We start from the raw sequence: 15771 nt of genomic DNA on the forward strand, positions 1-15771 counted from the left end.
TATTAACTGGAACTTGTGGGTTGATCACTTGCACACTAGCAAGGCTTTTGTGGATTTAAAGGATGTTTTCTACAGCAGCATGTTCAAGAAGAAACCAGAGAGAGTAATACCCTTGATCTGATTATCAACAGTGATTCTTCATGCATTAAGAATTTACAGATAAAGGAACCACTAGGTGGTAGTGATCACGGTGTACTGATTTGGGATTTACTTAAAGGTGTAACTACTATCAGGGATAAAGGGAAGGGTTTTTACTTTTGTAAAGGTGACTATAGTGGTCTCCACACAGATATAAGACACTGTCTCAGACAGTGCTTAAATTCTATACAGTGGGGCCAAATGATGATGTTACCAACAGCAAATTATAAATGGGGAAACATTAAGGAGGTAATCTCAGAAGCTACTAAGCTTCTTGTTCCAAATAAGAAATACTGTTCAAGGTTTAGGCCTAAATGGATGTCAGATGAACTAATGAGACTCATGGCAGAGAAGAAAAATGCAAGGGATGCATATAAAGTAACAGGTGACACAGAAGCATATGGTAGATATAAGCTGGTCTGTAATCAAGTCACAAAGGAGGTTATACAGGCAAAGGCAGATTAAGAGAAATCTTTGGCAAAAGATGCAAAGAGTTCTTTCCTTAGTTAAACTCTAGAAGGAAAGGGATGAATCAGATTGGTTCACTTGATATTGATGGTACGACTGCTGCTGATGATCCTGCTCAGGTAGCTGACAAACTGAATAAGTATTTCATATCTACATTCACACATGAGGAGTTATTCAAGGAGGGGAATGCCAGATGTTTATCAAACTGTGGCAGGCAGCTAAATAATTTTGTAATAACTAAGAGCAAAGTGGAGGAGAAACTGTTGAAGTTAAACATAAGAAAAGCACTTAGGGTGGATGGGATCTATCCAGTTATATTACAAGACTGCAGTTATAGTTCGAACACAGCATGGGTTTGTTAACGGAAAGTCTTGTCTGACCAATTTGATTGGATACTATGATGTGGTCACAAAAGAAATGGATGTAAAAAATAATTTTTATATAATATACTTGGATTTTAGGAAAATCTTTTGATACTGTTGCACATGGAGCAGTATGGCATTAAAGGCAAATTGCTGCTATGGATAAAGGGATGGCTGAGTGGGAGAAGACAGAGTGGTAATCAATGAACACTGCTCTTTGTGGACTAATGTTATTAGTGGATTCCCTCAGAGTTAGATATTGGGCCCAGTTTTGTTTTCTGTATTTATTAATGATATTGATGAAGGTATATCAGGTTTAATGTCCAAGTTTGCAAACAATATGAAAGTCAGCAGGGTTGTTAATGACACTACTGATAGTATGCTACTGCAAGAGGATCTTGAAAAACGGAGCAGATGGACTGAGAGGTGGCAAATGAATTTTAACATTCACAAATGTGAAGTACTGCATATGGGTAGCAGTAACCCCAGAGTGACATATCAACTGTGTGGTACTATACTCAGGGTAGTGGGGAATGAAAAAGACCTGGGGGTTATTGTACAGTCAGATATGAAGTTTTCTGAGAAGTGCAGACAGTCTGCAAGAGTAGCTCATGGTGTCTTGCCAATGATATACAGGAATTTTTCTAGCAGGGATGTTTGTTTGTTGTTTGTTATTTGGTTTTTAGGAGCATTAGCAACTCAGACCATATTGCTCTGAGCAGGGATAAAGAGGTGATTATCCCCTTGTATACAGCAATGGTCAGGCCACACTTTGAGTACTGTATACAGTACTCAAAGTGTGGCCTGAGTACTGTATACAGGTCTGGAGGCTTCATTTTAGAAAGGATGTAGAGCTGATGGAACGAGAACAGAGAAGGGCAATGAGATTGGTGAATGGAGCAAAGGGTTTCTCTTATGAAGAAAGGCTTAAGCTCTGCAAATTGCAGTGTGTGGAGAGTAGGCACCTGCAAGGAGATCTGATTGAGGTGTATAAGGCCTTGAATGGTTTGAGCAAGCTCAATGCCAATGGGATTCTTCTTCTTGTCCAGATTAATTTCCTGAGGGGATATAAATTCAAATTGAGGAAAGACAGTTGTAGAATAGATGTGTGGAAATTGGCCTTTAGCCAGCAGGTGGTTGATTGCTGAACAAGCTTCTATCTGTTGTTGTGGAAGTTCACAGCTTAAATAAATTCAAAGTAGAACTAAACAAACATTTGGAATGAATAGATGGGTGAACTGGGAAGGGTTTTTTTTTTTTTTTTGGCTGATGCTGTCTGTATAATCTTACTTTCTTGCATAATATGCCTCTACAAATGCTAATAGCGGTAATTCATCCATTAGAGTATTCTGATCACGACAGAAGACAGATATGATGTCCCAGCAGGATAGGGAAGGCAGAAGTCCACTGCACCAGAAGAAGACACAGGGATAAAAGTGATCATGCACCACAAGAATGACCACTGAGTAATACATTAGTAAAGCACCAATAGGATATACATCCCACTGTGCCACAAGGAGATGCAGCAGCACTGACCATGGATCGCATAAGGAAATTCAGATCATATGCACCACTAAGAGATGCATGGTCATGACGGCTATTCTACTCTCAGTAGCTTTAACTTATGTTAGTCAGGCAGAGCGTTACTATATATAAGTGGCGCCTCTGTAGCCAGGTGGGCAAGAGCAGCAGTGCGTAGCACACGCTTCTTGATTAGACTGGGGTTCGAGTCCGTGACCACCAAATATGGAGGATGCGGAAAGGTCAGGGAATGACCACCGCATATCCCCCGAGCAATAGTGCCTTAGTTGCTAATGCTCCTAAAAACAAAATAACAACAACAACAATATATAAGTCACACAATTTGTTGATATTGACAAGGAAAGGACAGACAAGACAGGAGGGGAGGAGGAGATATACTCTTAGTTAAGAAGCAGATAAAATGTAAGGCAGTGCATCCAGTTGAATTGGGTGGCCAGTGCAAAAGTTGAGTCAGTTTGGTACAATATAAGCACTGGGAAAGCAAAAATGAGAGTAGGAGTGTGTTATAGGCAAAATGACTCTGATGAGTACAAGGAACAACTATCCAGAGAAATAGAATGGGTCAATAAATCAGAATGTCTTATAATGAGTGATTTTAACTTTCCAGTTTTTGATTGGAACTTGTGGGTTGGAAACTCACATACTAGTGAGACTTTTGTGGATTTATTGAATGACTGTTTTCTATAGCAGCATGTTAGAGAGGCAACAAGAGAGAGCAATACTCTTGATCTGATTATCGGCAGTGATTATTCATGCATTAAGAATCTGTAGATAAAAGAACTACTAGGCGGCAGTGATTACACTGTATCGGTGTGGTATTTAGTTAAACATGTAATTCCCATTAAGGATAAGGGATTTTGCTTTTGTAAATGAGACTACAGCGGTCTCAGACAGTTTTTAAATTCTATACACTGGGCAACTAATGTTGTTAACATCAACAAATTCTAATTAGGAAGCATTCAGGGAAATAATCATAGTGCGAGATCCAAATCTTACCTAAAGTCGATATTATGTTTATATATTATATTTTAATTTTTAATTGTTTTGGGAAGGAAGGATATGTGAAATATTAGTTCACATAGCCTTCCTTCCCAAAGAGGTGCCTCCGTAGCCAGGGGGGCAGGAACAGCAATGCATAGCACACGCTTCTTGTATAGACCGGGGTTTGACCCAATGACAACCAAATACGGAGGATGCGGAAAGGTCAGGGAATGACCACCACATATCCCTGGAGCAATATGGCCTTAGTTGCTAATGCTCCTAAAAACAAATAACAACAACCTTCCCAAAAAAAAGATTAAGCTTGGTTTAAGGGGAGCAATCAGCAGATCCTTTGTTATTTTGAGAAACAGAAAAAAATGTGTTTATTTCTGGTTGTTGAGGGAATGCTGTGGGTAGAGAACAGGTAACAGGGACGACATTAAAGGAGGAAAGGAAAGGAAATAAGTGCTTTGAGAGTAAAACCATGTAGTATGTAGTAAACACAAGAATTATAACTGTTGGGCCAAATAGTAATGTGTGAGGCCCTTCAAGCAAAGAAGTGGGAGACAGTATTGAAAAAATAGTAAAAACAAGATGAAAGAGACTGAGCAATTTCGGATCATAGCATAAGTATGCAAAAAAAAAAAAAAAACTCTACTACACTATGAGAGAGTGGAAAGCTGGTAGATAGAGAGAGGTCCTCAGTGGGGAACCTTTGTTCTAACGTTGTGGAGGACAGTGGTGAGGCATTGAAATGAAGGGTGATAGAAAACACCCGGTATTTCCATGGGAAAAGGGTTCCAGAAAGAGAGGGTAATGTGCAAAATGAGAAAATAGGGCTAGCAAATGAAAGGAAAGAAAATTTAAAAAAATAAATAAACTGTAAGAATGTTCTATTGGCCAAGATGTGGCAGAGGGAGGAGTTATGGAAAGGAACAAAGTTTTGGGGGGAAAACAGAATAATAGTGAAGTGATGTGAGAACCGGCATGTCAATATAGGCAGTACTACAGTACAGAGTGATGGAGAGAGGTAAAAGAGGAAAGTTTTAGTAAAAAATCACATGAGCCAGAAGTGGAAGCTCTATGAGGAAGAAGTAAAGTCTACCAAGAAAACTTGGTGTAAGATGGACAAGATCAATGTAGTGGCAGAGTAGTTTAAGAATAAGAATATGGACAAGCATGAGTATAATATGCGTGAGTTGCATGAAAGCTCAGCTGCTGCAGAAGAGTGCCCAGAAATTTTTCACAGAGTGACAATGTTTTGGAGGAGCAAGTATCATGAAAACCAGCAGAAATCGAGCAGACCAGAAAAATAGAGGTAGCCTTATGTGAGTACACTGGTTATGCCATATTAAATATACTCTGGAAGCTAGAGACTTTACTTGGAATAGTACATGTTCTTGGAGAGTTCCAGCTGAGAGAGAGAGAGAGAGAGAGAGAGAGAGAGAGAGAGAGAGAGAGAGAGAGAGAGAGAAGATTGTCTGATGACTGTGAGAAGAAACACAAGAACAGAATAAGAGGCATTCGGCAGAATCAGCTATACCTTTTGACTGGACAAAAGACACTCCCTAAGTAGAGATGCTGATTAAGTTATCTTTCCTTATTGGTTCATACAAATCTATAGAGTAGGGCTGTATCATTAGAAGTAAGGGAAAAAGGGGTGATTGATTGACTTAGCTGATGTGAAGTTAGGGTTAATTTTACTTGAGAGTGAATATGACAGATGAAAGAGTAGAAAGAGAGCAAAGAGAGTTAGATATGGTTTTGACATACTGTAGTGGTTAACTTTAATTCTGATTTGCTAAACAAATATAAAAAAATTATTGCAATCAGAAAAAGGAATTTTTTTTTCTATATGTCAGTTGCAGATGCTGAGATTGTTTTAATTCAGTTATACATAAATATAAAATATGATGATTCGTAAAATTTATCCAGAAAGGAGAGAGCAGAGAAATATCATTGATGTATAGTTGGATTAATAGTTTGTATGATATTGTGATTAATTCATCTGAGGATTAAGAGTATTGTTATCTTGTGAAAAACACTGATGAAAATGGTTCTATATTTTACACACATGTCCATACATAAATATATATATATATATATAGGATTGAGACTAGAATGAAAAAGAGTATGAGTAAATGATAAATATAATCATGGATAGTAAGGATAGTTGGAAATAATAAGTTGTACTAATATGTATTATACAGGTGTACTAAGATTTTTGTGGAAATTTCAGAAGAAAGTGTTGCATTCGTTTTTCATATTCTTTGTATTATTCATGTAAATAGTGTACCATGTAATAAATGTCTTGTTTAAAATTAATAATGATAGTGTCCTGCTTCAGGAGAACATACACTGCCCATTATGAAAACTTAGGTTTATCCTGAGGGTAAAAGAAAATAATCCTCCTTATCCAGAAGAATTCTGGTAGTAACCACAGGTAGGTGGCTGACAAGTGGGCCTTGGAGGGACTGAGGAAACCTATTGTATAGAAAAAAAGGTTGTGTAACATCTACATTTTGTAGTTTCAAGGTAACCATATTTTATAGTAGTTTTTATAAGATATATATTACTGAAATTGCTCATACACTCCTACCCTCATTACTGACATGCACTGCAATGGAAAAAGATAGGGACAGTTGAAATAAGAAAAAATGTATATAAAACATGTTCCACATGGTAGAAGCTACTAGTCTTTTCATACTAACTAAGAAATATAGTTCAAGGATTAGACCTAAACGGATGTCAGATGAACTATTGAAACACATGGCAGAGAAGAAAAATGCACGGCATACATATTAATTTTCAGATGATACAGCATAACTCATCTGCAATCAAATCACAAAAGAGGTTAGGCAAGCCAAGGCAAATGACGAGAAGTCTCTGGCAAAGAATGCCAAGAAAAACAGCTAAGACTGCTTTACTTATACAGTAGACTCTCGATTTTCCAGGATAGATGAAAAAAAAAAAAAAAATCCCAGATAATCGATTTCCTGGTTAATCCAAAAATACAGAAGTCCCCGACATACGTAAGAGATACGTTCCAGGACTTCTTACTTCGTCGAGGTTTACGTAACTCGGAAATGACTAGTAACATATTGCTTCTATATTATGGCCAATAGATAAAAACCTTACCACATACTACTCGTGCGTCCAATACAATGCTTCCCTTTATTTTTTGCATTGTCGATTTTAAATCGAATAGCTTCCCTTTATTTTTTACAATGTCGCGTATAGTTTGGCCGCCAACATTATAATGGTTCATTAGAGATTTAACGGATGCACCGTTTTCAAACTTTTGAATAATTTTAAGTTTTTGTTTAACTGAAAGGGCAACTCTTTTGTGTTTACCCATTATTTTTGCGATTTCTAAACAAAAAAATATATATATATTTACTATAAAAAAAATTTCCACATCCCTGACATAAATAAAGAAACAAAATTTGTCTTTTTGCAGTGCAACAAACTTGCACTGCAAAAATTGACAACAAACAACTTGTCAATATTATTATTGACAAATCTGAATTCAGCACGATACTTGTTAATGTTCGACCATTTTCATACATTCTTATTAGTTTAATTTTCTGATCCAAATCGATTGCTTTCCTTTTGTTGGTAGATGTACTAGTACTGCTGTCACTTATTCTCTTAGTCGGCACCATGATAACGGTCAAAATGAAATTTTCTGGAAAGAGCTTCACAGGGTTAAGGCGAAAACTCACTATTATCACCCCGTGCGAGCTCACATTTTACACAAGCACATTGGGAGGTCAACAAAAAACAATAAAAACAATTTGCACTTTCCGTTTTATTGGGTGTTTCTGTTAGTGCAATCCATTATAAACGGGTAGTAAACTCGATCTTATTGCATCTGCGATAATACCAATAGGTGGAATTCTGTGGGTTTTTATGTTATTATGGTGAAGTGTGTATTCCCTTCACTGAAATCTTCAGTCATATAAAAAAAAAAAAAAAAACCATAAATAATTGTAAGAATCTTCTCTTTTTTCCTATTTTTTTGCTTGTTACTCGGATCTCACTTGTGCATGCTGTGATCGTTGTTATTGATTGCTTATTATTATTTTTTTTTTGTTGTTTTAAATTTTACAATCCTAAAAATTAAAGGAAAAAAAGAATTGAGTGAAAACAAATTTACATAAATCCATAGTTGCGTAAGTTGGGGACTTACTGTATCAAAAAATGTTCAGCAACCTACATAAAAAATATGCCGATAGATAAAAACCTTACCACGTACTACTCGTGTGTCCAATTTGATGCTTGCCTTTATTTTTTGTGTTGTCGATTTTAAATTGAATAGCTTCTCTTTATTTTTTACAATGTCGCATATGGTTTGGTCACCAACATTATAATGGTTCATTAGAGATTTAACGGATGCACCATTTTCAAACTTTTGAATAATTTCAAGTCTTTGTTTAACTGAAAGCGCAACTCTTTTGCATTTACCCATCATTTTCGCAATTTCTAAACAAAAAAAAAAATATATATATATATATATATATATATATATATTTACTATAAAAAAAAATTTCCACATCCCTGACATAAATAACGAAACAAAATTTGTCTTTTTGTGGTGCGATGGAACACAACAATCGACGCGACGCACTAACTAAACATTTGGTCTCTTTTTTTTTTTTTTTTTTTTTTTTTTTTTGAGCGGCGGTTGTGAAGACAGTGGGAGTTGCAAGATAATAGGCACATTAATCTCCCAATGACGACTTATAACGCCACTTCTCATTGCTTATTTATGACTTGCAAAATATTTGTTTATACCTATTCTAGTTATTACTTTAATTTTATGATTTCTGGTTGATTTTTTTTTTTTTTTTTTTTTTTTGGAGTCTTGAAGTGTCCCGATTAATCCGATTCCGGTAAATCAAGAGTCTGCTGTATTACAATTGAAGGAAGGGGTTGAATCACATTAGTCCACTTGATGGCGATGGTTTAACTATAGATGATTCTGCTCAGGTCGCTGACAGACTGATTGCGTATTTTTATCCATATTCACACATTAGGAATTCTTTAAGGTGGAGGAAAGCCAGAAGTTTATCAAACTAACAGGGAACTAAACGATTTTGTGATAACTAAGAGAAAAATGGAAGAGAAATTGTTGAAGTTAAACATAAAAAAGAAGGTAAAAGAAGGGGAATGGGTTCTATACAATTATATTAAGGGAGGCAGCAAAGGTGGTAAGTAAATCCTCAGCCATAATTATGGGAGCATCTTTGGATTCAGAAGAGGTCCCTACAGGCTGGAGATGTGCATATCCCCAATTCACGAAGGTGGATCAAAGGATGACATGAGTAATTGCGGACCTAATAGCTTAACTTCTGTTCTAGAGAAAATAATGGAGTCACTGGTTAAAGAAATAATCCATAACCATCTCAACAGGAGTGCAGTTATACTTCAATCACAGCATGAGTATGTCAAGGGGAGATATTGTCTCACCAATTCGACTGGATACTATAATGCAGTGACAAAGGAACTAGAGGCAAAAAATAATTTTGGCATCACATACTTGGATTTCAAGAAAGCTTTTAATACTGTTGCACCTAAAACACTGCTGTACAAATTGGAGCAGTGCGGCATTAAGGGAAATGTTGCTGCTATGGACAAAGGGATGGTTGAGTGGCAAAGACAGAGTGATTAGTATCAATGGACACTGCCCTTTATGGACTAAGGTTTAGTGGAGTCCCATAGGGTTCAATGCTTGGCACATTGTTGTCTATATTTATCAATGATACTGAGGTATCATTAATTAATGACAGTAATCAAGGTATGCTACTGCAACATGATCTAGAAAAAAGTAGGCATATGGGCTGAAAAATGCCACTTCAAGTTTAACATTGACAAATGCAAAGTACTGCATATGGGTAGCAGTAATCCTAGAATAACATATCAACTGAGCAGTACTACACTCAGGATAGTGGAAAATGAAATGGACCTGAAGGTTTTTCTGCAGTCTAATATGAAGTTATCTCAGCAGTGTACACAGGCTGCCAAGACAGTTCATGGGGTTTTATCAATGATAGATATGAATTTTGTCTACAGGAATAAGGAGGTGATTATCCCATTGCATAAAGCAATGGTCAGGCCACATCTTGAATACTGCATATAGGTCTGGAGGCCTCATTTTAGGAAGGATATAGAAATAGAAGGATATAGAGATATAGAAATAGATATAGAAGAAAATATAACAATGGAAGAACTAGAGTTAATATTACAAAAATCAAAAAAACCGAAAAAGCTCAGGCATATTTGAATGTAGAACTATTTAAATATGGTGGCACCTTACTAAAAAACACACTACTAAAATTATTTAGCATCATATGGCATAAGCAACAGATACCCTAAGATTGGGAAACAGGAATAGTAATCAATTTGCACAAAAAAGGCTCCAGAAATAACCCTAACAACTACAGAGGGATAACACTGCTATCAACTGCTTCAAAGCTATACTCTAATATACTAAAGAATAAATTTAATAAATACAGTGAACAATTTTTAGAAGAAGAACAATGTGGATTCAGAAAAGGGAGAAGCATAATAGATGCCATTTTTTCATTACAACAAATTTTGGAGAAAAGAAGAGAATTCAATCTACCAACATTTCTACTGTTTATTGATTATGAAAAAGCATATGACGATGTAAACCAGGAAAAACTTTGGCAGATTCTATGTGAAGAAAATATCCCAACCCAACTCTGGAAAGTGATGCAAAGCCTATATAAAAACTCAAAAGTCTGCATAAAATATTTTAATGGTCAACTTTCAGATCCAATTAACACCAATAAAGGAGTCAAACATGGTTGTGGACTATCACCAAATTTATTTAATATTTACATCAATAAAATTATTAAAGAATGGAAACAAACAATTAACAACGGAATACAGTTGAACAACAGGAATAAAATCAAACTATATTATATGCTGATGATCAAGTTATAATTGCAAAATCTGAAGATGAACTACAGATAGCAGCAAATGAACTGAATAAAATAGGTAAAAAGTACGAGATGAAAATCTCCACCTCAAAAACAAAATCGATGGGATTATGTGGAAAGAACATACAAAGAGTCAAAATTGTTATTGATGACAAAATAATAGAACAAATATCTGACTTCACCTATTTTGGAAATTTAATATCAAATGAAGGGAAAGGCGTCCATACTAAACTACAAAAATATAATAAAATGAATGGAATGATTAAACGCCACTTCGGAAAACAAATGACAACTGAAACAAAATTACGACTGCACAACATCACTTAAAAATTAGCCCTCTTCTACAGCTGTGAGACTTGGGTCATAAATAAGAAAGATGCACACAAACTAGAAGCAGCACAAATGAGATTTTTAAGACCATTATTAGGCTTTACAAGACTAGACCACCAAAGAAATTTAGATATCTGCGAGAAATTAAAAGTTGATAACATAGTAAATGACATAAAACGGTATCAGAAAAAATGGATCAGCCACCTAGAAAGAATGAACCCAAACTGGATCCCAAAATTAGCCTTTAACTACAAACCTACAGGCAAGAGAGATGTGGGTCGACCAAGACAACGATGGCGAGATCAAGACAACCTCCGAGAGCTACAACGGAACAGGTCTTAAAAGACCTAAGCCGGACCAAGTTCATGATGATGATGATGATATAGAAATGGATCCAGAAGGGCAACAAGATTAGTGAGGGGAACAAAGAGATGCTCTTACCAAATAAGCTTCAGTTCTGCAAACTGCAAAATCTTAGACTAGGCACCTGTGAAGTAATCTGATTGAGGTGTTTTAGGCTTTGAATGGCTTGAGCAAACTCAATGCTGATGGGATTTTTTTCTCTTACTTTAACTATGCACAAGGGACATAAATTCGAATTGAGGAAGGATGGTTGCAGAATAGATGTGCAGAAGTTTGCCTTCAGCCAACAGGTACTTGATTACTGCAACAAGCTTCCATCCTTTGTTATGGAAGTGGATAGTTTGAATAAATTCAAAGAAGAAGTACACAAACTATTGGGGGGGATGGATAGGTGGAATGAGATTCTTTTTTTTCCCTGATGTTGAATAAGCTTGCTTTCTTCCATCATTTACCACTGGTAATACTAATATTAATAATAAAAAGCCAAATAGTTGCAAAGATGGTAGTGGATCCCCTCACAGGTTCTCCTGCACAATTTCTGTACAAAAACCATAAAAAAATCACTTCAAGAACTATTTCAGTAAAAGTTTGATAAATCTAGGAAAGTAGAAAAATTTTCAGATTTTTTAATCATTGATTAACGGTTACTACGAGAATGTTATTTTCGATTGTCCTCTGTAAGCTGACCTGCCACTAATGCCAGGCTAAGGGAGGGAGCAAAAGAGGTAAGCAAACTTTAGCCATATTTATGATAGTATCACTGGATTTGGGAGAGGTTCTTATGGATTACAGATGTATCGTTAATCTCATGCCAAAACCACGAATCTGCAAAAAGATAGTTTTGATAAAAATGCAGTTAAGGATTCTTTGACTTGGGAAAAATCAAGTTTTTAAGTTTTTTAACTAAATGTCGTTTTATAAGTACTTTACAAAGATGCTGTTTTTAATCCATATTGGTAATTTAAGATTGCCATTATGTAGGGGCTTATAAAGCACTTTCGTGGTTTTGGTGTTGTGATGTTTGAAATTTTGTCAGATTCATAAAGAATTGAAAAAGTGAAAAAAAAAATAAAATTTTAACACATTTTTGTTGGTCAGAAATGAATACTTTATTAATAAAATGAGGTTAGAGTAACATATACATATAAATAAATGAAAAATTTATTAATATCACATGTTTAATTACAATAACATCAATAACATACAAGTTGGTATAAATTAATTTTCAATATCTTCTTCATATTCAGATTTTTCACTTAAATCCAGTGTGGTAAATTATCCCTTATTTGTACTGAGACTTTTAAACTTAAAGAGAATTTGTGATACTCTATCAGTATTGTCAAATAAATCTTTAAGCTTTGCTTGGGATATACAAGATTCCTCATTATAGACTTTGGCAAAGTTAGGTTGCTCATTGTTGGGTCTTCCTTTAGGCCTTTTCAGGTTTACTGTTATAAATTCATCTTTGTAGTTTGTTTTGTAAAACATTGTGACATGCCCATCCTGTCCTTTTTGGAATTCAAGGTAGCAGGCTTTTCTCCAAGGAACAGCGCCTTTAAGTTGTTTAGCGAGAAAAGTAAAATCGTAAAAGTCATTGTATTGCATGATATTTACACAAAATGGTGTAGGTTTTAATCTTGCACCTTTAATTATTTTGACCCATCCCTCAGGGACATAGACAGGTACGTACTTGGCTTTTCTCTCAATTTTTAGAGTGCATTGAGTCACACTCCATTTCTGAATGGCCAAACTCAAAAAATGTGTTCAACAGTTTTTAAACTGGTGATAATTTTTAACAAGTACATGCACAGTGAAGCCTTAAGTATATTCTTATTCTGATCCCCCACATGAATCAGACATCATTCTAACTGATGTAATTTGTTTATTATTAGTTTTGTCCCTAATGTATTTAAGTAAACATGTTGCAATTTCATTAATGTCTCTCTTTCCTTGGGTCTCATCCCATAAGTAACAGTGATCTTCATGGGAATGCAAATCGAAAACAGCTAATTCATGTAGGTAAAAAATTTGGCCAGCATTTCCCTTTGGAGAATTAAAAACAGCCTCGAGATTGAAATTAAATGCTAGATAAGACTGATCATTACTGGCCAAGTTTTTATCATCCTCTCTACACTAGCGGGCTGCTTGCTTTCTTTCTTTCTTTCAATGTGCATATAAAAATCATATGTCTTATCTGGTTTTATTTTTTTGGGAGTCAAACTATGATAAACCAAGCATTTTTTACATTGGTCCTTCTTGGGGTGAAAGAAACCTAAATTAAACTCCCAGAACACTTTCCTAAATTTTTCAAATGAAATTTTTTCAGGCCCTGTTCAGTACACTGTTCATTAAATTTCCTGAATGTTCAGAGTAGCATCAAGATACCTTTTAGGTGTAGTTTTACGGCAGTAATGAGATTCTACAGCTGTGAGATTCTGCTATGCCAAGCTAACGAAAGTGCCACATTCGTGAATCTGCATGGTGCAAAGTGTTTTTTTTTCACAGATAAGTGAAAATGCATGTAACATTTTCAACCCTTGGCCTTGAAATACACATATGCATCTTTGACAGGGTGTAGTTGACCAAGAAACAACCTCAAGAATGCATTTAGGTTAAAAATTGCCAAATTTGCGCATTCATGGTTTTCGCATGGTGCCGAAGTATGTGCATTTAATCCCCAGTTAACAAAGGGAATCAAAGGATAAAGTGGGCCTATATCATATACTTAGATTCCAAAAAAGCTTTTGACACTTTTTTCACATAAAAGAATGCTGTACAAATTGGAGCAGTATGGCATTAGGGGCAAGTTACTATCCTAGGGATGGCTGAGTGGGATAAGACAGTGTGCTTATCAATGGACATTTCTCTTCTTGGAGTACTGTTATTGGTGGAGTTTCACAGGGTTCAGTGCCGAGCCCATTATTCTTTTGAATATTTGTTAATGATATTGATTTAGGCTTATCAGGCTTCATGCCTCGGTTTGCAGATGATATTAAGGTTGGTAGGGTGGTTAATGACAGTGATCAGAGTATGGCACTGGAACAAGATCTAGAAAAATTAAGCAGATGGGCTGAGAAGTGGCAATTAAAGTTTAACATTGATGCCATGGTGGGTACTACATATAAGTAGCAGTAATTGCAGAATAACACACCAACTGTGTGGTACCACACTCAGAGTAGCAGAGAATTAAAGAGACTGAGATACCTGTTCAGTCAGACATGAAGTGCTCTGAACAGTTCAGACATGCTGTTAGAACAGCTCATGGGGATTTATCAATGATAGATATGAATTTCGTCTACAGGAATAAGGAGGTGATTATCCCATTGTACAAAACAATGGTTAGGCTACATCTTGAGTATTCCAAACAGGTCTAGAAGTCTCATTTTAGGAAAGATGCGAATCAGTTGGAACAGGTAAGGGCGATGAGATTAGTGAGAGGAACACATTAGCTGAGATATGGTCTCAGTTCTGCAAACTGCAGAGTCTGGAGACTATGCATTTAAAGTCTTAAACATCTGAATCAGATATTCTCTGCAAGGAGATCTGATTGAGGTATTTAAGGCTTTGAATGGATTGAGTAAGCTAAAGGCTGATGACATTCTTCCTTTTGCTTAGACAACATACATGAGGGAGCAGAAATTTAAACTGAATAAGGATATCTGCATATAAGGATAAATGCATATATATTTCCATATAAGGATATAAGGATAAATGTGCAGAAATTTGCCTTCAGTCAGCAGGTAGTTGATTGTTGGAACAAACTTCCATCTGGTGTTGTGGAAGTAGGTAGTTTGAATAAATTCAAGGAAGAACTAGAAAAATTATTTAGAGAGGGTGGGCAGGTAATGTTGGAAGTATATATATATTTTTTCTTGGCTGATGCAATATAAACTTTTAATCTTCCACCATTTGCTAATACTGTATTAACTAATACTAAAAAGTAATACTATTACATAATATTTGTTATAGATTCAGCAATATGTCATGTGGTAGAAAAGTGTTTAATTTAAATTTAATTGTTATACACAGATATATTTGATTCTATTTCTTATTTAATTGGCAGAGAAACTGTAAAAGTAAATATTACTCAGTACAAAAGATTTCAGTATTTACACAACAGTTTATCTAAATTTACCTGATTCTGCAACTTCTTTTACTGGAACACCCAATTCATTTGCCATAAATCCAAGCACAGAAAAGATAGCAAATCCTGCATACAGACTAGTACCACTGTTTAAGCAAGCTATAAATATGCACTGTCTAAAGAGAGAAAAAAAAAAAATTATGTAAATTTTAATTTGTTTCAATTTAAAGTTTAATATTAAAAATGATAATATGAAACACCTATTTACTCTTTAAATATATTGTATATGCTAAAAAATTTTCTTTGAAAATCACAGATTTAGAATACAATATGAAAATCACTTACTTGTAAAAATTATTGTGAAAATCATTATAGCTCCCAAGTGCTGTCATGCACCCTAAAGCAATAGCATATGAAAAAAATATTTGTGTCCCTGCATCTATCCATACCTGTTATGAAGAGTATAAAATAAACTTTGTTAAACTAAAGCACTTTAATCACTGGATAAAAGTTAGTTCACATCACTAGAATAACA

The 15771-nt window shown here is 35.3% G+C and overlaps 1 protein-coding gene across 1 annotated transcript in view; it reads right to left on the bottom strand.

Moving 5' to 3' along the window:
• LOC150086801 (sodium- and chloride-dependent taurine transporter-like) overlaps positions 1–15771 on the bottom strand; it is a 299102-nt gene that overhangs the window by 101667 nt on the left and 181664 nt on the right. The window contains exons 6-7 of the mRNA XM_090372759.1: positions 15582–15685; positions 15288–15412 (exon numbers count right to left, since the gene is read on the bottom strand). Of these exons, the coding sequence (XP_090228885.1) occupies positions 15288–15412; positions 15582–15685 (229 nt within the window). The remainder of the gene's footprint in view (positions 1–15287; positions 15413–15581; positions 15686–15771) is intronic.

Source organism: Mastigoproctus giganteus, chromosome 4 (assembly GCF_048544385.1).
Source record: "Mastigoproctus giganteus isolate SK-2022 chromosome 4, ASM4854438v1, whole genome shotgun sequence".
NCBI classification, from domain to species: Eukaryota; Metazoa; Arthropoda; class Arachnida; order Uropygi; family Thelyphonidae; genus Mastigoproctus; species Mastigoproctus giganteus.